General features: G+C 36.2%; 1 protein-coding gene across 18 annotated transcripts in view; it reads left to right on the top strand.

The window, feature by feature from the left end:
- Positions 1 to 27,845, top strand: part of LOC147759294 (fasciclin-2-like) — a 130,051-nt gene that overhangs the window by 45,486 nt on the left and 56,720 nt on the right. For 17 of the 18 annotated variants that reach the window (XR_015331606.1, XR_015331603.1, XR_015331605.1 and 14 more), the window contains 2 exons: positions 12,027 to 12,175; positions 24,454 to 24,640. Coding sequence is in view for 12 of the 18 variants with exons in the window: in XM_086998494.1 (XP_086854620.1) it covers positions 12,027 to 12,175; positions 24,454 to 24,640 (336 nt within the window). In the remaining 6 variants the exon portion in view is untranslated. The remainder of the gene's footprint in view (positions 1 to 12,026; positions 12,176 to 24,453; positions 24,641 to 27,845) is intronic. The other variant, XM_086998496.1, reaches the window with a different exon arrangement.

Genomic DNA, 27,845 nt, shown 5'->3' on the forward strand with positions numbered 1-27,845 from the left:
CTACAGTTCTAAAATGCAAATACCAAGTACCTTTCACACACCACTGATGAGATGTAAATAATCATATGTATAAAGTAGTAAAAACATCACAAAATGTATGTAGGCAAGATATTTCTACAAGTAACTTCATTAATCAGTCAGGAAACTTCATAATGCATTCAATACATGTAGAAATTTGAGCAAGATCAATTCTACATACAGGCATGATAGATTTACCATATATTGCCACCTACCTTAAACTGAATGGGCATTTTAAAGAATAAAGTGAGTTAAAAATGAATAAAAAAATAAAAAACAGATACTGTCATTCTTAATAGTGAAAAACAATGGCACCTTCCAGCCTTCACTGCCTCACTATTTGCAGACAATGGTCTAGTCACTGTCATTGTGTACTTTTGATGAGGCATATATGCAAGGATAACTCCTTAGAAGTATATTGTGGAGGTCTTTTTTGTCATAAATCTGCCACATATAAGCTGAATGTGCATATTGCACATTCACACGGCAGCGACTTGTCTTAGCAAGGACTCAACCAGTTGAAAACTTGTGGCACAGCTTCAGGGACAGGATCACACCAACAACCCTTGCTGTGATGATGGATCTACTACATGTAGTACATGATCTATGTCTTGTCCTCCTAGTTTCTCTAATACCGTTTCCCCTGATCTATGCTCACATCAATCTCTACAACTTTGCCAACTTCTACACAGTTTTTGCATCTGAAAGTATAAAGCAAAAAATGTAATAAAGCACTATCAATTTACTTGTTATATATTGATTTCAGGGCGAGAGAAAAAGGCAGAAACCTCATATCATAATCAATATAATTGAAAATCAAATATGCATAATCAAATAGCTTTAATTGTACATACTAGTGATGATTTAATCTTTTAATCTTCAGCATAAATTTTGACTTTCTCTTGTTAAAGCATAGCCACTTTATCAAAATGTGCTTGAACAAATAATAATAATAATAATAATGATAATAATAATAATAACCTGCACACATGATGTGGAGGCCAACTGCCACAAAAATAAGTTGATATATCGATGTACTTGGTAGCCTGAGAAATAATATCAGGTATTAATATGAGCAGCAATAATACCACAGAGTTAACAACGACACAAGCATATGGTGTTATATAGCAAAATTTCATGCATTACTTGCTATGGCCGTGTCCTCCTCAAACTATCGTGCACATCAGCTTTTGATTTTCAATGTCATCAAAATTTTATATTGTTGTTAGTTAGATCTATGTGTCTGCTATTCAAATAATATCGTTTGGAAAATAAATAAATAATTTAATTATGCTTTTGCAACACGAAATTATCATTAACTTTGCCGGTTCACGTGTACACATACCTTGCTATCAATGCTGCTCTTTTCTCCCCAACTCGCTACTGACAGGCTAACCACATCGTTCCAAAACAAAGTTGGCGTGATCCTTTACTTTTGGTGTTGGCAGTTTCGCCCCGGGGACATCGTCTTCAGTTAAAAATGACGTATCGTTTTCATCCATCTTTGCATTGCTCCTGTACAAAATGTCCGCTTGCTGCCCCCCAAGGGAAAAATCGTAGCATGTGGGTAGTTACGCAAGACCTGTGACGTATAACAAGCGCAAGGTTATTAGGGACTGGTCATTAGGAGTTTTAGGTCAATTAGTGCATTTTGCCCACCCTTACGAAAATTTCCTATAGGATTTCCTATAAGATTTCCTATAGGATCCTATAAGATTTCCTATAGGATATCCTATAGGATCCTATAGGAATTCCTATAGGATCCTATAGGAAATCTTATAGGATCCTATAGGAAATCCTATAGGATCCTATAGGAAATCTTATAGGATCCTATAGGAAATCCTATAGGAAATCTTATAGGAAATCCTATAGGATCCTATAGGAAATCTTATAGGATCCTATAGGAAATCTTATAGGAACCTATAGAAATTCATATTAACTGCTTTGAATATTTTTACAGCTTTTTATATATTGTTGGATCTTTGGCAAAATTGGTAATAGGCACTGGTCCCTCAAAACAAAAGAGAATATCATGTTTACATTCTTTATTCAATATGTATAAATGTATGTACATATTCCACAGTATGGTATGCAACCAGCTTACTAGAGAATTGTTTTATAGATTTTTGCAAATTTAATGGTGTTGCTACTGCTTTTTAATTACAAGTTCTATAAGTTATCACAAGTATCCAATATGTCTTGTCAAGCTGTGGCGTCACTGTCTTTTTCTTGTGTGAGTTCGAACTCCTGCCAGAATGAGTGGCTAAAACCTCCCTTGGCCAGACTGTGTCCATTGTCAGCATACTGCTTTAGTCACTTAATAATTGAAGAATTTCAGACAAAAGTCTTTTGCACATTGTTCAACTTTACTGTGATAAGTCTTTTGCACATTGTTCAACTTAACTGTGATGGCCTTCTTAACCTCCGTCTGAGTTGTGTTGAATCATTTGCGGATGTATTTGAAAGATAGACATTGTGAATTTCAATTAATTGTACATGTCTACAAAAATGCGAAATGATGAAGGAAAAATTTTCTAATGAGATCAATAATAATCATTGCACCAATTCTATTTTGGGCAATTCATAGCCTTTATTAGTTAACTGAATTTTTTTCAAAGACAAGGTATTAAAGATGGATAATTTGTAAAAAAAAATATAAAGAACATGAACATATTTCACAGGACCAAGTCCACGGGAACAATCGGAAATGAATTTTAAAATGCAGACATTCGCAGTGGAGAAAACTCTACTCTGGTTAAATATGCAATTGGGCCATTACAGAGCTGCCAGGGCCAAAAAAGTCCCAAAAACTATAAGAAAACTCATTTCCGAGGGTAAACAGTAATTCCCTATTCTCACTAGTCTTTGCTTGGCCCTAAATCATCAGTCCAAACCACAAAAAAGCAATCCCCGAGTTAAAATTTATAGCTTTTGTGTAAGCAAAATGGTCAGATTTTCACAATGCACATTTCATTTCCATTATGTATATAGGTTAGCAAAAAATATTTTTAAACAAACTATGGTGTTTACCTCACATTAAGGGTTGAAAAGAAATTAAAGGGAAAGAAAACTTGGCAAATAAACGATCCTGAAGAACGTGTGAGGTAATGAAATTTGCCCTGACAGCCCCTCTAACATGTTAATACATAGTTACTATTAAACTGAACTTTGCTAATTTTCCAGCCCTTACATCTCCAAAACTGGCAAAGATACGCCCATGGTTACGACCATAGAACTTGAATAGGAAGTCACATATTAGCAATCTTACTGTGACTTTGAATTTGACCTTTGACCTACTTTTTCATCATGAACTGCAGGTTGCACATTTTCTGCCCCTCATATCTTTAAAACTGGTAGAGATATGCCCAGTGTTGCCCCTAGGTTTTCTCTTTTTATGTACAGACACAGATGTGTCAATTTTGAAGAAACCCCTATTTTGGGCACTGCTCCCATGATGACCACATGGGACTAAAATACAGTTTCAGTAGGCAATGCAGTCTGTTTGGTAAATTTTTCTGGCAGTTAAATAGTTTTTTGTGAAAATTTAATTTTTCACATATTGGCATTTTCAAGGTGTGACTTTGAAGTTCCATGGTCCTGAAGACCTTTGCTAGTCACATTTTCTGAATATCCATGATACTAATATTTTATTATTAAGAATTGATGGTCATTATGCTGTTAAACATTATGTAATGTTGCATCAAAATTTAAAGAAACCCCTATTTTGGCCACTGCTCCCATGATGACCATTATGGGAAAACCATGTTACTTATGATTGTCAAACTTTCAAAAAAGAAACACAGGACTAAAATGCAGCCTGAGTTGGAAAAGCAGTCTAAGTGGCTTCTTTTTCTGGAAGTTATACATTGTAGTGAAATATTCATTAGGATTCCCCATAGGGGAATACTATTGTTTTTTGTATTATTATTATTATTATTATTATAGTTAGGATTCCCCATAGGGGAATACTATTGTTTTTGGTAGTATTATTATTAGGATTCCCCATAGGAGAATACTATTGTTTTTGGTAGTATTATTATAATTCTATATTATATAAGAATAATTATTATTATTCTTTCGACGCGTTTTTTTTCGCAAAAAATCTGAAATAATTATCATAGGTAGCCATGGGGAGAATATTTCACAGACCCAGTTTCAGTGACCTTGACCTACTTTTCAAGGTCACAGGGGCTTTAAAAGGCAAAATTGGTAAAATTTGAAATTGCCATTAGGCCTAAAGTATAAGCCATATGGCTAAGGTGCCCTTGACCTACTTTTCAAGGTCACAGGGGCTTTTAAAGGCAAATTTTGTAAAATTGGAAATTGCCATTAGGCCTAAAGTATAAGCCATATGGCTAAGGGCCTTATGACCAGAGATACTGAGGTGAATCCACAGATAATGACCTACTTTTATGCAAGTAGGTCAAGGTCAAGGTCGCTAATGGCCAAACGGGCTCAAAAAAGGTTTGTTTCCAAGATCTCAAAAACCGGAAGGCCCAGAGCCCCAATCAAAGTGGCAAATGATGCCCTATATATTTATCTAAGGTTAGCTGTACTTTGGTAGCGACTGCCTAATTACTTTTTTAAATATAGATTTTTAAATATTTATGACATTGCAGAAATCGTGAGTTTGGCAATTTCTCCATGAAACACTGGTTTTTGGTCATAGCATGCTATAGTAAACTACCCCAAACATATCAGTCTGTCCGCAGATCAGGCATATCAATGCGTAAGCGGTGATCATTACAAAAACACCTACGCGCTTGCACAAAATAGTCTGAGACGTGTGTTTCGCGCCATGTTTTCCAAAATCCGAAGTTGTTATATAAATCCATGAAGCTCTGTGAATAACTCATTATTCAGCTTGAAACTTTCAAAAAATAATATTTAGAACTTGATGTAAACGCACAATGTAAAATGAACATTTCAATTTCCACGAAAGCCTTGTATCAGTTGTCTACAAAGAGCACACGCATTTTTCGCAAGCGGATCGTGTAATTTTGTACCCTAAAATGAAATGATTGTAGAAAAAATGGACAAACTTACTTTGTTGATATTATAACGATTTATGCAACTATATATGCTAGAATTGAACCAAAAAGAATGAAAAATTTGTACAACCGTCCTTTTTTGTGAAATCCCTACTTTAGTTCGAAGTATGTAGGTCAGTCGAAACTGGGACTGTCACGTTGCACTGAGGAAGTGACTCGAAAGCGATTTTCTCGGCAAATCTTGCATTTCGGTTTAAAAAATTGAATGTTCAGCTTCTCAAGTGTATATTTATAGTATACAGTGTGTCATTGTCATAGTGACAGTTGTTATGGAAAATAATACGTGAAAAAAACGCCATCGGTGCTGCAGATCGACCATATCGCTGCCATAACATGGTTTTAGAATGGAAAAAATCTGCCGTTTGCCTTTCAAGTTACATAGCTTTGGGTTTGCAGACTTAAAGGTGAGTCTTTTTTTTTTTGCATTCACTAAGTTTCATATAAGCGCTGAAATGTATAGAAATGATTTTGGAGTAACCTCCCTTCGCATAGTTTAGATGCACTTGTTGACGTTCAGTACCAGTGAAATGTTATATTTTGTTGCATAGTTATAGTTTTACTTTGTTTACATACAATGTGTAGGCCTACTAGCATACCTTTATCCGTTCTATTTCCTTTACATACATGTATGATTTTATCATTATATTATATTTATTTTTAACAGATTCCCGAATTTCATATCAGCTGACAATAAGGGAAGAGGTGTTCTAGTCAAGACCAGGGAAAATTTATTTCCATACGATTGTGTGTGATGGTGCTGTTGATGCAGGTGTGACTGAACAAGAGATGGTGTTTTGTAGAGTCTTGGATACTGTTTACCCTAGAAACCTTTCTCATAGCAGACAAATTCTGGAACAAAACTTTCTTCAAGTATTAAACAGGATGGGCTTTGACCCACAAGACTTCCACTGAGAGTGGCCTGCATTTAAAGAGCACATAGATAGGTGGCATGTTTATAGTGAATAAAAGTAAAGATATGTGTATGGATTTGTTTCAAGGCTAGGAGACCAGACAAAGATTAGAATACATACAGTAATGCTAATTGAAATTGCCTTGTTCACCCTGTCCACTTCACAGGTGGAGAGAGGATACAGTGCTCTCTAAAGAATCAAATCTGACTGGAGGTCAAGTTTGGGGATTATTATGCTTAAGTTAACCAAATTTTGACAGCAGTTTTATAGGGGCCAAGTTTTGATAATCATTTAGTCAAGGAATCTATCAACCACTGGGTGGCAGGGTGACACTCTGGGAAAACGGCCCAATTTTGAACTTGAAAATTGATTTAGTTTTCTGATTGTCATATCCAGCAGGTAAATGACCTGGCCATTGAAGGTTCTAAGGAAATAAAAAAAAATTGAAACATACTCTATACTGAAGTTTTCTTTTTTTTTTAATTTTTAATGCATTTTACTTTGTTATGTATTTATTTACAAATTATATTCATGAATTTTCAGCCGGGGATGATCTTAATTGTATGTCAGTTTTGGCAAAGGTAACATTCATAACTTGCTGGGGCAGGTGCTTCTCCTGCCTTCAGAATAGACAGATCAAGTTGGCCAACGAGTTTATTGGAACCTTGTTATCTGCTTTAATTTTAAAGGCAAAAAGTTTCCAAAAAACTTTTAACAAGGTCAGTGCATATTCATGAGGCTGAATGAACATTTCCCAGGAACAGTGCTTTAAGGACATGAATTTTAAATGTTTACTTAGTTTTGTTTATCACACAGATTTCAATATTTTGCATTTTTAAAAACAGAAATGTAAATTTTAAATAGATTAGGGATATTTTTTAAAATTATAATTGGAAGGGTCTAATTTTAAATAGTTTAATATGTAAGAGACAAAAATAGTACTAGTAAATAGAAATCTTGAGCAGTAAAATAAGAGAACAAGGCAAAAGTGCAGGTCTTAATATAATGATTAAACCGGTGTTGAATGATTTTTTATCAAAACCCTTTCAGGCTTTAAAAAGTACAACCTGGTCATAGGCCAGTACTTCTTTGTAAATATTTATTCAATTAAAAAATCTTGTTTTATTTATAACTAGATCTAGCAATATCTTTCTGTATTGGTCAAAATTCACACTGGATTTCTTGTGGATTGGATCATAACTATTATACCATTTTTGATGTTTTAAGAATGAAGTATATAACTCTTGGAATATTCTGGCGGTATATATATTATATATATTTTTTTTATATATATCATATATATATTTTTTATATAAATAGAATATTTAAGAGAACTTGTAGTCTTGCTAAGTCGGGCCAGTGCTTCAGGTTGGTCACGTGACGCCATAAATTATGATGAAAATGGGGTTCCATTTTTGTCGTCGTTTTGGAGATGCTATATTTCCCCACACAAAATGGGTAAAAATTGTAGGAGACATACCTTATGATATATCATTTAAAAGTTTATGATTTCGTCTTTCTGGAGAATATTAATGTTTGATAATATTTCGCGTTTCCTGCGATACATAGTCACAGTAACCTACTGCACTTGAAAAAATCGGTTTTGCCAACTTTTACACCGACTTCACGGGATTATCAACACTTTGCCAACCAGATGGGAGCCGAACGCAACATATATTTTATATCAACACGAAGCCCACTTGTTTAGCTTTTAGAATTTATATAAAACGCTGGTGATATAAACATTATAGCAATTTTGTTATAATTTAAACGCCCCAATGTTATACGCTTCAAAAATGCGAGTGTTTGGCGTCGCATTCACCTCGCGCTTAAAAAAATGGACAAAGCTGAATTCACAAAATATATATACCGCCAGAAAGCGAGTTTAACCGGCTTTCATGATTTAGTTTTTAAAAATTTGTACAATTTAAACTTCTTATAGAAATCTTTACATAGAAAATTTCGGACACCTGAAACGGGACACCATTTGCAATCACCCGCGTGGATAAATCTTCCATTTTACCGTTCTGAATCTATGTTTTATGACAACTAACCTTAAAATAGCGAATCCCTAGATATTCCCGCTTCTTTTTATATATCTATCGTTTAATCACATCAACTGTTGACAAAAATACACATGAAAATACGAAGAGCTCAAAAGTCGTCCATTTTCACTCGATTTTGCTGAAAGTAGTGCGAAAATGGCCGTCGCTTCAGACAGTGTACACGTGCAGCTCGAAATCTGCGGACAGACTGTATACCCAAAACCTCTAAATCAAATGTCAAATTTGACCTTGACCCTCATTTTCAAGGTCATTTGGCTATTTCATGGAGAAATATTGAGTTTGGCAATTTCTCCATGAAACACTGGTTTTTGGTCATAGCATGCTATAGTAAACTACCCCAAACATATACCCAAAACCCCCAAATCAAATGTCAAATTTGACCTTGACCCTTATTTTCAAGGTCATTTGGCTATTTCATGGAGAAATATTGAAGTGGGCTAAAAGTGATGATTTGTTGACCCCCCCCCCCAATTCGCACATGCTCTTTCAGAATATGGGGTCAAATTTAACCCGTGACCTTCACATGACCTTGTAAGAGCTTTTCCACACCTTTTTTGCAGGGGAATCCTCCGCCACTGGCTTTAGCCAGTTGCAGTCTAGTTATTATTACGGGCTCAAAAAAGGTTTGTTTCCGAGATCTCAAAAACCAGAAGGCCCAGAGCCCCGATCATTGTGGCAAATGATGCCCTATGTATTTATCTAAGGTTAGCCGTACCTTGGTAGCGACTGCCTGATTACTTTTTTTAATATAGATTTTTAAATATTTATGACATTGCAGAAATCTTGAGTTTGGCAGTTTCTCCATGAAACACTGGTTTTTGGTCAAAGCATGCTATAGTAAACTACCCCAAACATATACCCAAAACCCCCAAATCAAATGTCAAATTTGACCTTGACCCTAATTTTCAAGGTCATTCGGCTATATAATGGAGAAATATTGAAGTGGGCTAAAAGTGATGTTTTGTTGACACCCCCCCCAATTCGCACATGCTCTTTCAGAATATGGGATCAAATTAAACCCATGACCTTCACATGACCTTGTAAGAGCATTTTTTTACACCTATTTTGCAGTGGAATCCTCTGCCACTGGCTTAAGCCAGTTGCAGTCTAGTTTTTATTGTGTTGGCATATTCATCGTGGGACTTAGAGCGCTCATGGACATGAAGCCGAATGGTAATCAAATTTTCTACATGTCCATGCTATTTATAGTCAATAATAAAAAATATGGGTTAAAAAACTAATTTATTATGTAATGTTACATCTAAATTGAAAAAAATATTTTTGCACTACTACTACAAACATTATGAAAAGAAAACTGTGTTACTTATTATTATTTTTAACTTACAAGTATGATTTTAAGGATTGGCATGCAGTTCAAATTAGATAACCAGCTCAATTGGGTTATCATTTATTATTGAATTTATGCAATTTTGTGTGAAATTTTCATTTTTCTCATTCTGGCATTTACAAAGTGTGAACTTGAACTCCCATGGGCCTGAAGCCTTATGCTTTTTTAACATTTGACTTACATTGGTATTACCTGTTGTGCATAATTAAAATTTGATGTTGAATTTGCAGTTAAGCATAATGTACTTTTGCATCAGAATTGACAGTGGCTTATTTTGTGCATTGTTATTTTCTGCTTTTTGTCTGTACATTTGACAGCTTTGCTGCCTTGTTTCAGCATATATGTAACACTGATAACAGATTTCAAGGAAAACCAATAGGCCTATTATCTTGAAAATCACAGGAGTTATCAATGATACGATAATACAGATCAGTGTGAAAATCAGGTGGTTGGACCAGTTTTACAGTTATGCTGTTTTTTTTTTTTTTTTTTTCGCTTCTTTTTGTATATTTTGAGAACTCTTGTTTTTTGCATTTTATAGAGCTTGTCAAGAACAACACTGTTGGTGTCCCTTTTTATGTACAGACATAATACGCAGGCCAAGTTAGAAAATAAGCATGATTAGGCCATATTTATAAAAGTTATGCTGTTTTTTTCATTTTTTTATGTACAGACACAGATGTGTCTGTACATATTGCCATCCCCTGCGTCTGTCGTCGCCGATGCCGTCGCCGATGCCGTCGCCGATGCCGATGCCGATGCCGGCGCCATGCACTTTCCTTGTAAACACGATAAGTGGACGGCAGTTTTACTTTTTGGCTTTATATTTACAGAGCTGATGAATATTCATAAAATGCAGGTCAAGTTCGAAAATCAGCATGATCGGGCCATTATTGTAGAAGTTATGCTGTTTTTTCACTTTTCAGCATATTTTTCACATTTCCTCAGATTCAGTTCTTAGGCATGTTAACAGTCTCATTATTAAACTAATAAGATACGTAAAAGTTTTTGTTTGACATTTCCTGCATCTTTACAACATTGTTAGTTGATTTTGTAAGAATGATGGTTAATTTGTTATCGTGTATTGTGTAATAAAGTTTCAAAAATGGAAATAAACTCATATCATTGCAGTTTGTCAGATTCAATCATTCACTATGTTCAGAATCTCAGAATGGAAGAAATTGGACATTTAACACTGCTCTATTGATATTTTTCCCATCTTATCAATTTTCTTAGTTGATCATATAAAAATGGCAGTAAACTGTTAATTTTTTTTTATGTTAAAAATTGTTAAAAATGGAGAAAAAAAACATTTCAGAACAGTGCTGTCTTGTTTACATTTTGGCATTTTCAAGTTGTGACTTTGAAGTTCCATGGGCCTGAAGACCTTTGCTAGTCACATTTTCTGAATATCCATGATACTAATATTTTATTATTAAAAATTGATGGTCATTATGCTGTTAAACATTATTTAATATTGCATCAAAATTTGAAAAAAAAACCTATTTTGGGCACTGCTCCCATGATGACCATTTAAGAAAAACCATGTCACTTACTGTTCTCAAACAGTACAGTAAATATATATAGATGTGTCTGTACATATTGCCATCACCTGCGTCTGTCGTCCCCGTCATCGCCGGCGCCGTGCACTTTCCTTGAAACACGATAAGTGGAAGGCAGCTTTACTTTTTGGCTTTATATTTACAGAGCTGATGAATATTCATAAAATGCAGGTCAAGTTCGAAAATCAGCATGATCGGGCCATTATTGTAGAAGTTATGCTGTTTTTTCACTTTTCAGCATATATGCAACACTGTAAACACATTTCAAGGAAAACCGATAGGCCTGTTGTCATGAAACTCACAGGAGTAATCGCTCTTACTAAAACGCAGACCAAATTCGAAAATCGGCATGATTGGGCCACTATTTTAGTAGTTATGCTGTTTTTTTCATTTTTCAGCATATATGCAACACTGTAAACACAATGTAAGAAAAACAGATGGGCCAATTGTCATGAAAGTCACAGGAGTGGACAGTTTTACTAAAATGCAGGTTGAGTTCGTAAATCAGCATAATCGTGCCATTATTTTAGAAGGTGTGCTGTTTTTTCATATTTCCTCAGATTCAATTCTTAGGCATGTTAACAGTCTCATTATTAAACTAATAAGATACGTAAAAGTGTTTGTTTGACATTTCCTGTATCTTTACAACATTGTTAGTTGATTATGTGAAAATGATGGTAAACTTTTTATCGTGTATTGTGTAATAAAGTGTCAAAAATGGAAATAAACTCATATCATTGCAGTTTGTCAGATTCAATCATCCACTATGTTCAGAATCTCAGAATGGAGGAAATTGTCCAATGAAATGATCATCAACATTTCTGAAACAATTAACAATATTTCCAACCGGCACAGTGACTGCCAAATTATTAATCGTGCCGGGAAAATAAGATCCTGCTGGGTGGAAAATTTCCGGTAAAAAAATGAACATGCCGGCATGTTTCTTTGGCACTTCAGAGTAGCCCAAATTTATAAAAATTCATATTTTTACCTCATCTCATGGAGGTACATGAAAATTATTGTCTGGAATGACACATTTTAGATGAAAATGCTTTTATTTGTACATTCAGGGAATGTAATGGGCAAACAATAGCAACCATCCATGTCTGTCGTGATCTAGAAGTGGAGAGAAGTGGGGAATTACATGCAATCAGGCGAGCATTTGAGGAAAGAGGGCTAACAGTAATACTACCAATGGGTGCTCCTCTTGACTGTAAAGGTAAGTTCCAGATGGCTGCCTTTTTCCATATTTTCCACATGGATAGGTTTTAACTTCATGGGGATATATACTATTGTTCATAATCTAATGGAATTTTTTTTAGTATTCTCCACATCCTCATTACTGCTATGATATGTATACAAGTGCATAGCAGTATCTAACCTTGGGGTTTTTTTGAAAAAATCCAAAATGGCCGCAATTAGCATTTTTCTCTAGAATTTATATAGTTTTTTGTGAAATGTTTATTTTTGACAAATTGGCATTTTCAAAGTGTGACTTCTAACTTCCATAGGCATAAAGACCTTAGCTAGGCACATTTTCTGAACTTCCTTGATATAAGTATTATAATATAGTAATATATTATAAAAATTAGTGGTTATTATGCTGTCGAGCATTTTTTAATACATATTGCATCAAAATAGAAGAATACCCTAATTTAGGCACTGTTGCCATGATGACCAACAAAGTAAAACCATCAATAGTGGGCCTGATTTGGTTTTTAGGGGGAATTTAGTCCAAAACTGGACTGAAGCGATCTTAAAGATTAGGTGAGGACTCTTAATTTGATCTTTAGACTTAAAATGAAGTGAAACTCCAGTGAGTAAGACTATAATTGGTCTGACTTCAACTGAAGTGGTAAAGCAATTATCTCCCCTCACCCATTCAGTCCACACTTTCCTGAATGACTGACTTTCCAGCTAGCCAGGTGAAGATAGCAATCAAGAAGAGGGCCATTGTGAAAGTAGACTGGACTTGAATAGACCTTTTTCATCTTTTCCGGAAATGGAAATTGCATTGTGGGTAGGGGAGCCCTGCTACGTCAAAACACTTACAGCGGTGCTAAAAACCATGGCTGGGTTTACGTGCTTTTTGTCCCGCTGCTACAATAACAGTAAGCGAGATCGACACATGAGGTTTAATAAGTTCCCAACAAACCCGTTAGAATGAAAAATATGGTAGAAAGAAAGGAAAATATAGCAGGTTTGGATCAAAAGCAGGGCACCGCGTTTGCGCTGAACATTTCGGGAAGAAAAACTATAATATTAGGAGATCAACGGTGCTTTAATAAAATACAGAAATGCTTAGTTAAACAACGGATATAACGAACTATCGGCAAATAGAACTCGGGGGTAAACAATGCGAGAAAAAAAAAACATTATAAAGATCTGAAGAAAAAATTGAAGAATAGGCCGGGGCCTAAAAATAAAGAAAAGACTTCAAGCATGAGATTATGGAAAAAGAAAGTAAAAGCTGTGAAGTTTTACACGGGGATTCTTCCTACAAAAAATTCAAGAACTTTCACCACTTTTTCTGTAACAACAAAGAGGAGGTTTGAAAAGTTTTGTATGTAATATCCTTTTTGTGTGTGTTTTATTGATAAGTGATCATTTTAAATGTAGTAGACCTATCACAGGTTTTAGTCTCTCATAACCCTTAGCAGGGTGGGTTCTATTTTTTTTATTAAAGTAAGTTTAGTATTAAAGTAAGCCTACGTATATTTAACTGTCTTAGATAGTTGATTGAAAACGATGAAAATACGCATGAAAACATTTAAAAATCAAATAATTTGGCCTCTTGCTATAATTTTGTTTTTGCCTGACGGTTTTGTTTCAGTTTGACAAAATTTTCATACATGTCAGACCGAAAGTCTGACATTTTTTACCTGTCGTAAATTTTGTACATATACTAGAGTAAGACACGGTAAACTTTAATTATCTTCTGGGAAAGACTCGAGAATTCCTGTCTCACCTATTTAACACTTAAAATTAGGTTTTTAATTACAGAGGAAAGGTCGTAGTTGTGGCCGCCCCCCTTACCGAACAATTGAACAAGTAACACCTGATGCCTTATCAGGTACCAAACGATTTAATCAGTTCACCGACGAACGATCTGCATGTCAGTACACAGTAGGTACGAGTCAAACAATGCAGGGAATCTTTTCATTTTATCACTTCAAAAATCTCTTAAGACATCCTTCAAATAAGACGTAAAAATGGTAAAGAATTGACACTGCCGGTGAATGAGGTGATATCGCCACAGCTTGCATATATACATGTAATATTGTGAAGACGTAGACCTACGCACCTGTCCACACTCTTGAAAGCTGTGTACAAGTCTACTGGCTATTTTGATTTTATATATAAAAAAATAACGAGTCTCTTTCGCATATCATTATTATCGGAAGCATTTAAAAGAACTCTGAAGCTTTAGTTTGTCATCACTATTGAAAGTGCAGCCAATTAAGGCTCGGACGCTTAGGTGAAGTCTAGTTGTACAGCGCATCGTATTTAAACTGAGAAAGAAAACATTTAATTGCTTGATTCTCCGTCCAAATACAGTTTTGTGCAGAGAAGATGACATTACGGATACGGATAAACGACCCTAATCTTACGTATCGCACATTTAACATAATTACAGGGTAAACACAATAGGCCACAATGCTTATCGTAAGTCAGCTGGGTTACGGGAAGTAAGTCGAGTTGGCCTCGTTTGAGGTGATGAGTGACAGCCTTAATTGCCACCTCTCCCTCTACTGATGCTGCTGAGCGACAGCGTAAATTGTCATCTCCCAAGTCCCAGCCGCTTATCTGATTATCTGCCCGACTGCACACAATCATTGTTCATCTATATGGGGTACGCTTTCATGGTATTCGTCCTTTAGATAGTATTTTAGATAGTATTTTCTTTCTTAAGGATGTCTTGGTTCTCAAGGCTCAGTTACAATATAAAATACTACTCCTAAAATGGTTTCAATAGACGTTTTTGCTGCGTATATAGCACATAGTTACTTATTTTTTTGCTGTTAATTGTGTTGTAAATTTCAAATTTCCCCTGTGTTGTTGATTCTGAATGTTGAAAATAAAGGATCCATAACCCTAAGCCAAGGTCCCCACTACGTTTTGGACGCACGGTTTTCAGGTTACTAGCGTCCGGCTAGGACGTAGCGAGATCGCACGTAGCGGCTGTTGATCATGTCGAAAGTTTCTACGCGCTGTTTGCGTCCTCCAAAAGTCGCACTATGGTCGTGCTCCTCACGCACGAACTCCCACTTTTTCCCCATTTTTATGGCCGTAGGCCACACGTAGCAGCCCGTACGTTCGGTTGGGACCTAGGCTTAAGACGGCGTATTTTACGTTTTTCCTTGAGTCATATCAATTTCATCTCAAATTATTACATTGAAATGCTCACACTATTATAAATTTTGAACATATAATTGATTGCAGTTTAGCCTGGCTTTGCCCCAACCTTTTAACCTTTTAACATCATTTTCGATCACGAAGAACAACAGGGACCGGGTAATCTATCCAAACACGTTTTTCTTTTTTCTTTTTTTTTTACTTTTAATTATAAAGCGGCGCGGAGTATTCAATTGGAGATTAAGACGTCGACAATAATATCCATTGACTCGTACGTCAAATTAAATCTTGTAGAAAGGGTTTTTAAAAGGTTTTTCTAAGAACATGGAGTCGACAAAAAGTACGGAGCTTAAGCAAGCATTTAAGGAAGATAATCAACGATCATGGTAACTGTGTGTAATCCACGTGCCCGGGTCCCTTAAGTTCTTATCGGACGCTTCAAAGAATTGCGGAGATGGAGATGATCTTATCGAAAATCTCAATCTACCTGTACTTTGGAGTTATTAATCTAACTTACGTGGCAGGTAAGCTCTGATAAAACGTGTCACCAAAATCTTTTGTTCGACTTAAAATGTCAAAGAAGTGCCACGTCTTACTTGTAATTTTGTCATCTTATGTGACATTTTGGCTTTACGGCTTATTTTGATTGTGGTGAAAATTTTTATCATTTTTACCGCAATTCATTTGTCAGAAGTAACCTTCATCGATAATTCATCTAGTTGCTGACCTAGCAAATCTGTTTTTATTGCACTTTTCTATTAATTTCTGCCAGCATGGTTATAAAATGTTTCCAAGGAATGTGACCGGCTACCATTACCAATAAATATGTTACAAAAATTGTTTTTTGAAATTTGCTTGGTTTGGTGCATGAAAGCTTGCTCTGCCAAATTATACATTACCGATACGGGCTGTCACCAGTACCTTCTGTTTTTTTTTTTTTTTTTCGAATTTATATCAGAATGTTCTATCTATCGCAATGAGTGAAATGTCTGGCATATATTCATATAGCAAATATTATTTTATGACATTATTCATACAACTTATTCAATACAGATTTAGTTCACGTGTATCTTGATGGAATGCTTTAAGCAAGCAGTTTTCTAATAACTTTATTTTAAATTAATGGTTTTATATTCCCATCCTTCTGCTGAAACGAGCAGTTTGCTTGTTGTTTCATGAATAAAATAATGAATAAAAATCTCTTCTCCATACAATGTTCTTCGTTTGATAATTATCCTTGTTGAACAGTGAACGAAAATAAAGGCAGTCTTAAGAAATATGTTGATGGAGAGATAGGAAGTAGGTGATTTTATCGGAACTCTCAATTTACCTGTACGTTGCAGTAATTAAACTGTTAGCTTACGTGGCAGCTCTGATTAAGAGTGTCACCTGAAAATCTTTTGTCCGACTTAAACTTTCAAGATGTGCAAAGTTTGATTTCAATCACGCTCCCTGCGGCAACTGCCGATACGAAACCAGCACCTGACAACAGTGAAATTATCATCCCAAGAGGAAATCTTGTAGCCCTATTTCTACAATTATTATTATCATCATTGAATAATAAGACTCTGCCCACCACCAATTAACTCAAACATTACAGAAAGAAGGTTCCGTTAAGATGTTATGTTGTTGGTGTGATCTGTAAGTTTGATGTTCATTACATAGGATTGGACGTTGCTTTAACAAATTAAAAAAAACCCACAACACTCTTAAAATTAGACTGCGCTAAATAGGGTATCGACTAGTAAGCAAACAAAAATCAAGGAGGGAGGGATGTGCTAAAGAAACGGCATAATTACGGATTACTATTAGCACCTCTTTACTATCTAGAATTGTACACCATACTGATTCTTGTCAAAGCAGACACAGCCTCTAAATACTGTAATACAATTGATGTAGTGTTTACCCCCCCCCCCCCCTCACCCCCACTGATAATGACTGGCCTGTAATTGTGCGTTTAACAAAGGTAGTGGTACAGTGATATTCACGCCTTAAGCCTCTGGCGATAGTCAAGCAAGCAGAACAAGATATAAAACCAGGGACAGCATTAACTTGAAAGGAACACTTTCAATTCAGGTTAATTTAAAGCTGATTCATGTTTGGAGATTCCCTAGCGATAATAACCACCAACTAACAAATTATGTGCAAGTTATATAAACATTTGGTCATAGGGTAAATGTATAAGCAATTCATATGCATTTCAACATTTTCTGAGGTTAAATAACCCTTTAAATGAAAGAGAGACAGAAAAAAAGGAAAATTGTCGTGAACGTGAAGCAAGTCTTTTGCTTCCTGGTTAAAAATGAACAGAAAACAACACCGATATTGAGGGCCTTACAATGGGTCAAGTTCAAGGACACTCGAACCCGGGGTCTATCAAAGGCGGTTCATTACACATTTTCACCAGTCTGTTGGTCTTGCCAACAGGCGAGGCTGCTGGAAAGACCAACAGCCTCAGTATAATCCAGTAACTAACCACCAGGCACTGGTGATATTGCATCACTTGCACTGCTCAATGAGGGTTACACCTTTTAAAAGAAAAATTGCGTGCAGAACTGCAGGTGAAGGTAAATGGGCATCCTTGCAGTCTGTGTTGTATTTATTTTGAGAATAGTTTGACAAATAATATAAATATAATTTATAAAAATATAAAGTAGGTAAAAAGAATAATGTAATTTTATTAACACAAAAAATTACATAAATTAACTTGTACAAATGTACGGTAAACCCCAAATCGTCCAGCTCCGACATGTTTAGACTTGCTTGGTCGGACATCCAGATTTCTGGTCCCCTCTTGAAATTAGAATTAAGACTAGCTGAATCATAGTTCTTAACCGTACCAAATGGCACCGTTCGCCCTGTAAAATACATTTTTTCAAATTATGCGCAATGCAGTCGCTAAGTTACATAAACGCGAGGTCATAGTATACCTGAAAGTGTATAAGTAATCCGTATGCAATTCAACTTTTTCTGGGGTAACATATTCCTTCAAATGAAAAAAAAAGAAAGAAAAGCAAGAAGACTCATGTTCAATCCAGTGACCACACACCATGCAATGGTTTCTAGACATTGCGTCACTCGCTACCCAATGAGGGTTAATGCAGGTCAAAGGTCACTCCTAAAGCTATATAAGGCGGTGTAACACGTAGAATCACCAGTCTGTTGGCATGTCCAGCAGGCGCGAATCTGATGGCACATGCCCACATGCTCTCAGATTCAGAAAAATCCAGTGAGCACCAACCATGCAATGGTAACATTGCGTCACTCACACTATTCAGTGCGGGTTGGGCAGATTTTCTTTAATTTATTGTTTCTTAAACAATTTTCATTTTTGACAGAGGTCGGAGGGGGTGAAAAATATATTTCAAAATCATGACTTTTTGGTAACTCACTTTCAACACTACATTAGACAATGGTAAAAACTAAAACAGAGAAAAGCTATTTTTGGACAAAAACAGCAATTTCTTCTCAATATTTTATTTGTCTAAATAAATGTCAATTCTACGAATCATTCTTGTAAATTACAAAATAATAATAAAAAACATGCTTTTACGCTGCTGGTTCCCTCTTGAAACACTCCACACGTGACGCAAGTTGTGCAGTTGATATGTTCATTTCTGACAGAAAGCAGTCAATAAAATTGCCTAAAACATCTGTAACACTGACCGGACAGACCATTTTGCATAATAATTTTGGTCCCTACTTCACTATAAACTGAGCCACACAACAGTGGTCAAATTCCTGCTTAAATCAAGACGGCTACTCCAGCACACTTTCCCGCCATTTTGCATTAATTTGACACATGTAGTAGTACGTGTAGTGTAAAATATCAACGAAGTACTGATTGGCTTAAAAACCGGAAGCTAGAGGAAATGAACCAAGCGTTTACCTTGGCACAAATGGCCTTCGTTAAACTTGTAGGCAGTCATGTGACGTGAGAGTGCCGTGAAACTTATTAACTTATTAGTTTTCGCATTTATGTTATTCCGATTGAACAGTATGATTAGTCGGACGTCGGTGAAAAAAGGGAAATTATTTTTGGTTTAAATTTTATTTATTTATTTTTCTTTTTTGGCCATTTTAAAGTCGGCTCACTGACTCACTTAGTCAAAGTTATGCCTGGGTTGCATCACAGTTAGCGGGAAACTGGACCTGCACTATTATAGACCACAATACCGTGACATATCACCGACTCGTTGACAAAGGTATCATTTACAAGAAATCAGTAAATCAATGTGAATTACTCTTAAGCTTCCTATTCTAACCAGGGCAAAGGGTCGCGTCGCAGCGTAACAGAGGACGATTTAATAGCCCACAATTAAGCAAGATCATATATCACGCCTCTTTTCAAACATGATTGTGTTGCCGTAAGGCGAGAAACACCCCGCCGTCACCCTATTTGCATAAGCCCACCCCTTTTTACTCATCGCTGCATGTGTGTAAGATGTACGTAAGATGTGAGTAAGATGTACGTAAGTCGGCATTGTCCTTTAGCCTACGGATTTTCACACAATTCTTTTGTCCTCTTAAGGGGCGTACGTAAGACAACTTAATCGTTTTTGGAGTAAGCGTATCCGTAATGTCACCTTCTCTGCACAAAACTGTAGCCGTTTCTTGCTTACATTTTACGCATTTCTGTGCTTCAGCCACCTTTTTAGTTTGACAGAAAGCAATGCACGCTTCATACGACCTTTTTATATGCACACCTTGTACATCATCTACACCTAACCATAGAAGTAGAGAAACTTCTATGACCTAACATTGCCATGCTGGAAACAGCAGAGGACTACCATGACCCCTGTGGCGCGCGGTTCCTGTCATGCGCACTTCGTATTTCCGCAAAAGATGAAAAAGGTTAATAGGAACTCATATGTTGAGTCTTCCTGTGACCTTGAATTTGACCTTTTATTCGCCATGAACATCACTTCACAAGTTTGGATTTTACCTTTTACTTATCCCGATGATTTAGTTATTAATTACATTTTTAAATAAAAAATTAAGAACTCTTGCTTATTGCATTTTGTAGAGCTTGTCAAGCACAACACTGGAAGTGGTGTCCCTTTTCATTTTGTTTTTCTTATGAATGTGCTTACTCCAGCCTAGGATCCAAAATATTATTTTGGATCCTAGCTCCAGCTAGTGATATAATACCCATAAGCGGTATCACCTCTCTGATTTTCTTCTTGATATGCTGGTTATCCTAATAAAGGTTTTAAGCTGCAAGACCCCTTAGCTTCCAATTTGGCATGTTTAATATGCACAGCTTAGATATTGTCAAGAGATTTTCAAGATCGCATTTCTCTCATATTGAAACGCGATATGAATTGTAGATTGTATAGAAATATTTGTTAGATTCATTTTTAAGCTTTGTATATCTATTGTTCTTTCTTTGATGACGCTGAGGATGCTTTCAACACTTTCAACAACCTCTTTAGTGACAAAGTAGATAAACACTTGCCAATGAAAACCAAAAGGATCAAAGGGAGAAATGCTCCCTTTATGAACAGTGAATACAGAAAGTGTGTCAGTAGAAAACAACAGCTAAGAAATAGGTTTTATAAAAGTAGAACATCACAAAATTGGGAGGACTTCAGACAAATGCGAAACAAATGTGCAAAACTCCGGAGGAACAGTATTAAAAACTATTTTATGGAGAGATGTACAGGAGGTGCAAAAAACCCAAATTTCTGGAAAACAATTAAACCGTTTGTGAGCAAAAAATCAAACTCTGGCTGCAATGACATTGTTCTCATAGAAAATGACACAGTAGTAAATTCACGGACAGAGATTGCCAGCATATTCAATAATCACTTTACTAATGTAGCCTCCCACATTGGGAGAAACAGCTCCTCGGATCCAGTGGAAATCAGCCATTATGAGAATCACTCCAGTATTCGCTACATAAAAGAAAATCAGGCTGAAGAAAAAGTTTTTCATTTCATGCCCGTGTCGGAACAAAATGTCTACAATCGATTGACTAAAATTGATACAAAGAAAAGCACAGGACACGACAACATTTCTCCAAAAATTGTGAAAATAGCAGCTGCCTCAATTGCGGGTCCCCTTACCAAATGTATCAATAGAGGCATGACAGAAAACTGCTTCTTTTCTGACCTGAAAAAGGCCGATGTTACACCCATCCATAAGAAAAAGGACACTTCTGACAAGGAAAATTATAGGCCAGTAAGTGTGCTCCCAGTATTTTCAAAAATATATGAAGGGATTATGGCAGAACAACTGAACTCTTTTTTCTCAGACATTTTTTCTCCGTACCTTTCGGCATTCAGGCATGGACATAGCTGCCAGACACTCTTGATCAAAATGGTAGAGGACTGGAAACAAAGTTTAGACAAAAACAAATATGTTGGCGCAGTTCTAATGGACCTATCGAAGGCATTTGACAGTATACCACACACTTTACTACTTGCCAAATTAGAGGCATATGGTCTCGACAAAAATGCCTTAGACTTAATGCACAGCTACTTGAGTAAAAGAAAACAGCGAGTGAAAGTCGGCGATACTCTAAGCTGTTGGGAAAATCTACATAAAGGTGTTCCTCAAGGTTCCATCATTGGTCCCCTGCTGTTCAACATTTTCATAAATGACATCTTTCATTCTATTGAAAATTGTCACCTCTACAACTACGCAGATGATAACACCTTAAGTGCTGCACACCCAGACTTTGATACCTTAAAAAGGGAGCTCGAATATGATGCACAAAATGCTATAAACTGGTTCTCTTTAAACGAGATGGAAGCTAACCCTGAAAAATTCCAAGCTATTTTTATTGGCAAAACAGGAGTCAACCATAGTGATGAGCAGTTATTCTTCAATGGAAAATTGGTGAAACCAGAACCTTGGGTCAAGCTCCTTGGGGTTTACTTTGACTCAAGACTGACTTTTAACAAACACATTTCAGAATTATGTTCAAAAACAGCATGTCAATTAAACACACTGAAAAGGCTTTCAGCTCATCTAGATATCCCAAGTCGGCTTGCCATTTTCAGGCACTTTACATTATCAAACTTTAATTATTGTCCGTTAGTATGGCACTTTTGTGGTGAGGGAAATATGAAAAAATTAGAAAAGATACAGGAAAGGGGTCTAAGATTTGTCTACGACAACCACACAAGCAGTTACGACGAGCTTTTAAATATGTCAGGCCTCAGCACTCTGCACTTGAACAGGCTACGTATGCTTGCACTTGAGGTTTACAAAGCTATACATGGACTTGCACCTTCCTACATCTCCGACCTTTTCCAAGAAAGAACAACAAGTTATAACCTTAGAGGAGAAAAGACTCTAAATATTCCCAGATTTAACACAGTGACATATGGCAAAAAATCCTTATCATATCTTGGGCGAAAAATATGGAATGATCTCTCAAATGACTTAAAGCAAAGCATCAATTCAAATGAGTTTAAATCACTTTTAAGGCTTTGGGAAGGACCCAAATGCAGATGTAGCCTGTGCAACCTATATGCTTTTAGTGAAAATGTGTAATAATACGTCATGTTTACATTGTTTATATAACTGTATCATTGAGCATTGTACTAGTATGTAAAATTGTCTGTTTTTCACAGTCGATTTAGGTATAGCATTCTGCACATTTCCCATAAAAAAAAACTTTTTTCTCTTTTTTCTAAATTGTTATCTTAATAGATTTCGTGTTTTTGTTTACTCTTTGTAGATTTTTTTTTTTTTTTTTTTTTTTTTTTTTACTAGACTTCATGTGTAATATTGCATTATCGTAGATATGTTTTTGTCCTTATACAGTCGGAGAATAGCTGTAAAGCTAATGTTTCCATTCAATTTGTAACCGACATGAAATAAAATTTATTGTATTGTATTGTATTGTATTGTATTGTATTGTATTGTATTGTTCTAATTTTATGAATGTCTCATACACAAATGTTTGTCTGCATACTTGAGACATATATGTTCACATACTCAGAGGGAGATAAGAATTATTTTGAGTATGTTCACAAACAATCCCATACACTGCTTAAATCTTAATATGCTGGAAACAATGATACACTGTAACATACGCTCAAAATAATACGTATAATTGATGTAAATTGTATGCTTCTTATAAATGCACATATTTACGCGTGTGACAGAGCCTTTAGTATATCATGTTGTTGTTTGTAAATTTGTTAGATGAATGATTATTGTTACTGCACTAAACAGTGCTATTTTATACAAACACGTGCATTACACTGGTATGGTATCCAGTTGTTGAAACATTCCCAATACATTTAAACTATATCAGGATAAAGGTGAATATTTAAAAAAATTGTCTGATATGTATAGTTCATAAGAGTTATTAATGTAGTTTTAAGTTGTTGGCAATCTTAGTTTCCCAATGTTAAAGTCATAATAACTCTTCATTTTGGCCAAAAATTGGATTTTCCTGGAGTAAACGGCAATTTTCCCGTACTTACCAATGGTCAGCGACCCCATTCCTGCATTCAAAGTTAGTCCAGGGTTCTTTTCCTAAACGTTTGGTTTTTTGTTAAAATCTCTAAAGAGATTTTAACTGACGGAGCCCACTCTGACATTGCATAGTCAAGCGATATCGAGCGATAGTTTCTGGTGACCTACTTAAAACTGCGGGAAAAGCAGACAACAACAACACTACATAACAATAATATAAGATTCATAAGATATATTAGTCTTATTGCTCAAAATGCATTTATATCTACAATGTGTGCTATTCTAGGCTTTTCGTTATCCAATGCACTGTACAAAAACTCGCAACTTACGTCTGCGTATTGCATCAGGCTTTTCGCGCCAGAAGTTATTTTGGTCTCGAATGAACGCGAGAATCCGCGTGACATCCCCACGTCATTGGCAACGGATGCCTTAACGACCGTGAAGAAAGGCATCGAAAGCCCTATTGACAAGCACAGATTTTAGTTTTACTACAATAACGGCCGTATTAGTGGTAAAATGCAATAAAATATATTTCCATGCGTTGTTTACAATGTATTTCTTGCAGAATTTTGAATCTCAAAGGAAGAGTTATTATTGCGTTAATAAAATTTCTAAATGGGTACATTTTTGGAACATCCTGTAGATAAGAGAAGGCTGACGTTTTTGTCAAATTTGTATTTTACAACTTTTTTCTTCTGTTCATAGCAGTGCAACAGCCCAGCATTGCCTTAGTGCCTGATAGTCTAACAATACAGAAGAATTTACACAGCAACATAGTAGTTGCTTGTGAGGCATCAGGAGTGGCAAGCCAAGATCAAATGGATTTTAAGTGGTACCTTGGAAATGATGGTATTCCAGAGAAAGAAATTACTTCAGCTGTTATATACTCAGAGTAAGTATAGTTTTTTCCAGTGTTTGTGTTCTGTACTTTATAGATTACTATACACAATTTAAGTAATGTCCATTGGAAAAAAAAGATAAAAAATGCTGATTTAGCTTACACATATATGCCACTTAAGCTTGTATTGATCATACAGCTGATAATGCAAACATTCTTACAAAGGTGATTGATATGAAGAAGATTGTTGAGCTGTAGTCTTTTTATGAACAGTTATACTTGCGATAATTATCCCCACACTTTTGGGACAAAAAGTCGGGGATCATGATATTCTGCCCATCTGTGCGTCTGTGTGTTAGTAATTTCGGCTATCTCCTCCTAGACTATTGCAGGTAGGAAGTTGAAACTTTGGGAATTGGTGGACCCATCTTTAGGGATGTGCATGGGCACATTGGAATTTTAGTGCAACAGGGTATTGGGCTGTCTCTGGGGGGTACTTGATTCAAAATTCTTATGACATTGTAATTTCTGCTATCTCCTCCTAGACCGTTAGAGATAGGAAATTGAAACTATGGGAATTGGAAGATCCATCATCAGGGATGTGCATGGGCATTTTGGAATTTTAGTGCCACAGGGGTTGGGCTTTCCCGGGGGGTGGTTGATTCTAAATTCTTACAACATGTGTAATTTTCACTATCTCCTCTTAGACCATTGCAGATAGGAAGTTGAAACTTTGGGAATTGGTAGACCCATCTTCAGGGATGTGCATGAGCACATTGGAATTTTAGTGCAACAGGGGATTGGGCTGTCCCTGGGGGTAGTTGATTCTAAATACTTATGACATTGTAATTTCTGCTATCTCCAGGGGAGGATTTAGGCCGTCTTCTGGGTCTTCCGGAAGACTGTCAGATTTTCAAGTTTGCATTGCCGGGTATTTAATTTTTTCTGTTTGAAGAGATCAGAAGACGGTCAAAAATGGAAGATGGATCAACAAAGATAATTTGGAAGACTGTCAGAAAATATCTCTGGATCCGCCCCTGATCTCTTCCTAGACCTTTAGAGATAGGATATTGAAACTGTGGGAATTGGAAGATCCATCATCAGGGATGTGCATATTCACTTTGGAATTTTAGTGCAACAGGGGGTTGTGCTGTCCCCGGGGGTTGGTTGATTCTGAATTCTTTTCACATTGTAGTTTCTGCTATTTTCTCCTAGACCATTGCAGGTAGGAAGTTGAAATTTTGGTGATTAGTATACCCATCATCAGAAATGTACATGGTGTGGGGAACCCCCTGGGGCCCCCACATTACATTAAATGACCCTTTAATATTATAATCCCAGGGGTTTGGGCTCAACAGGCTTACATCTTTGGATAACACTATCTGTAATACTGCTACGGAGATTCCCAGGTTCCTTGTCTTAAAATCTGCACACGGAATAGAATGAAACGACTCCATGTTGTAACTTCAACAGAATATATTTTGCTACACTAAGAGTTACATGATACAAGTATGACTTCTCTCTCTTACAGGTTTTTATACTTAACTTTATCAACTAAACTGTCAATCACATAACTTAAAAACTGATTGGTTACTTCATACACAAGTCCACCCTTTCCTGGTGGTCACCGTTAATAACTCCCTGTAATCAAGTTCTAACAGATTACTGGCTTCGAAAAAAAGGACATTAAAATTTGAACTGCAAGGTGTGAAGTATTATCTGAAGCTACTTAAACAACATGGCTTCCCATGTCTGAATTTTATGAAACAATGGCTTCCTCTGATTGAATTAATACCATACCATGTATGAAAGTTTTAAAAGTACTAATTACACTTTTTTCTATACCGTGGTTCCTGACAATGGGCACTTTTGAATTTTAGTGCAGCAGGGGGTTGGGCTGTCCCTGGGGGTTGGTTGATTCTAAATTCTTTTAACATTGTAGATTTCTTTACATTTATATTTTTAAATACCTTTGGATGAAGCAGTGATGTGTGTATATGTGTGTGCGTACGTGCTTGTATACATGCGTGTGTGGTAAGGGGTGAGCTGCTCTATGGAGAAATGCAGGGATATGTGATGGCTACCCATTGACACCATCTAGTTTTCTCTTGTCTGGACTGCAACTCCTTACTCTGGTCAACTTTACCTAACAAAGAATTAAAAAACTACAGCGATTCAGTGTATCTTTTAACCAGCACAGCCAGGGAGACTCACATCATGCCCATTTTAAAGCAGTTGCACTGTTAGAGCACACATTTTATTCAAAATTTTCACTTTTATGCATGCAATTTTTGGAACCGTTCACATGAAAAATTTTTCTAAAAATCTAAAAATCTATTGGTGATATCTTGTGATCACGGTCTGTGCCCTGAATACCCCATGGTGTTATTACTGGCAGCACGAGCCAGTTACTTCCAAAGCTGTAATTAATTCTTGGCTGCGCTCGGAGGAGATTCTGACACCTTGACGCATATGCAGTAGTATCTCTAAGCTGTGGAGTTCATCAGTTTAGTTGTGACGACTCAAGCATACAGACGCGTAATATGGCTAGTGATAGTGCTTGTTGTTGCACAAGATTGACAAACACATTTTTCAAAGCAACTGTGACTGCCATTTACTTTCTAACTTCCTATTGCGCATGCGTCAAGGTATGAGCATGGGGAATACGAAAAAATCAAGATGGCCGCCAATGCCAAAGAAATATATACGACTTGCATTATTCGAAAGGTGCGATGTGCGCATGACCGGAATTGTGCACTGCAGGGGTCAAAATAGTACCGGAAGCGTTGTTGACAGCGTGACAGCTATAAGAACACATGATGGAAGCAGAAGACATGCCAGGGCGATATTAAACAAGCCATTTGAGGCGACAACGGTGCCGGAGTTGAAACATTGGTTAAAATATAGGAATGCCCGCACATCAGGCAAAAAAGAAGAGCTGATAAAAAGGTGTGTTACACGATATTTTCTTAAATACAAGACCAAATACAAAACCGTAATGTGGTCATTATGTAACTATGTTCACCTGAGTCATTTATTGGGGAGATAAATTTGTCACCTGGTTCAGGCAATTATCTGATACAATATCTGAGGTGGGCTAGTGCACTGTACAGATAATTAGTACAAGCTCACTGTCAATATCAGTGCATCTATCATTTGTTTCTTCTTCATTATCTTTCTGTTGTGTATCCAGGTAGATTTCGGTTAAAAAAATATGACTAGTCATGTCAGTTTTCTGTTTTGTCATCAGTCTAATATG

The sequence above is a fragment of the Lingula anatina genome, unplaced genomic scaffold (genome assembly GCF_051362555.1).
Source record: "Lingula anatina isolate TDL-2025a unplaced genomic scaffold, LinAna3.0 unanchor82, whole genome shotgun sequence".
Lineage (NCBI taxonomy): Eukaryota > Metazoa > Brachiopoda > Lingulata > Lingulida > Lingulidae > Lingula > Lingula anatina.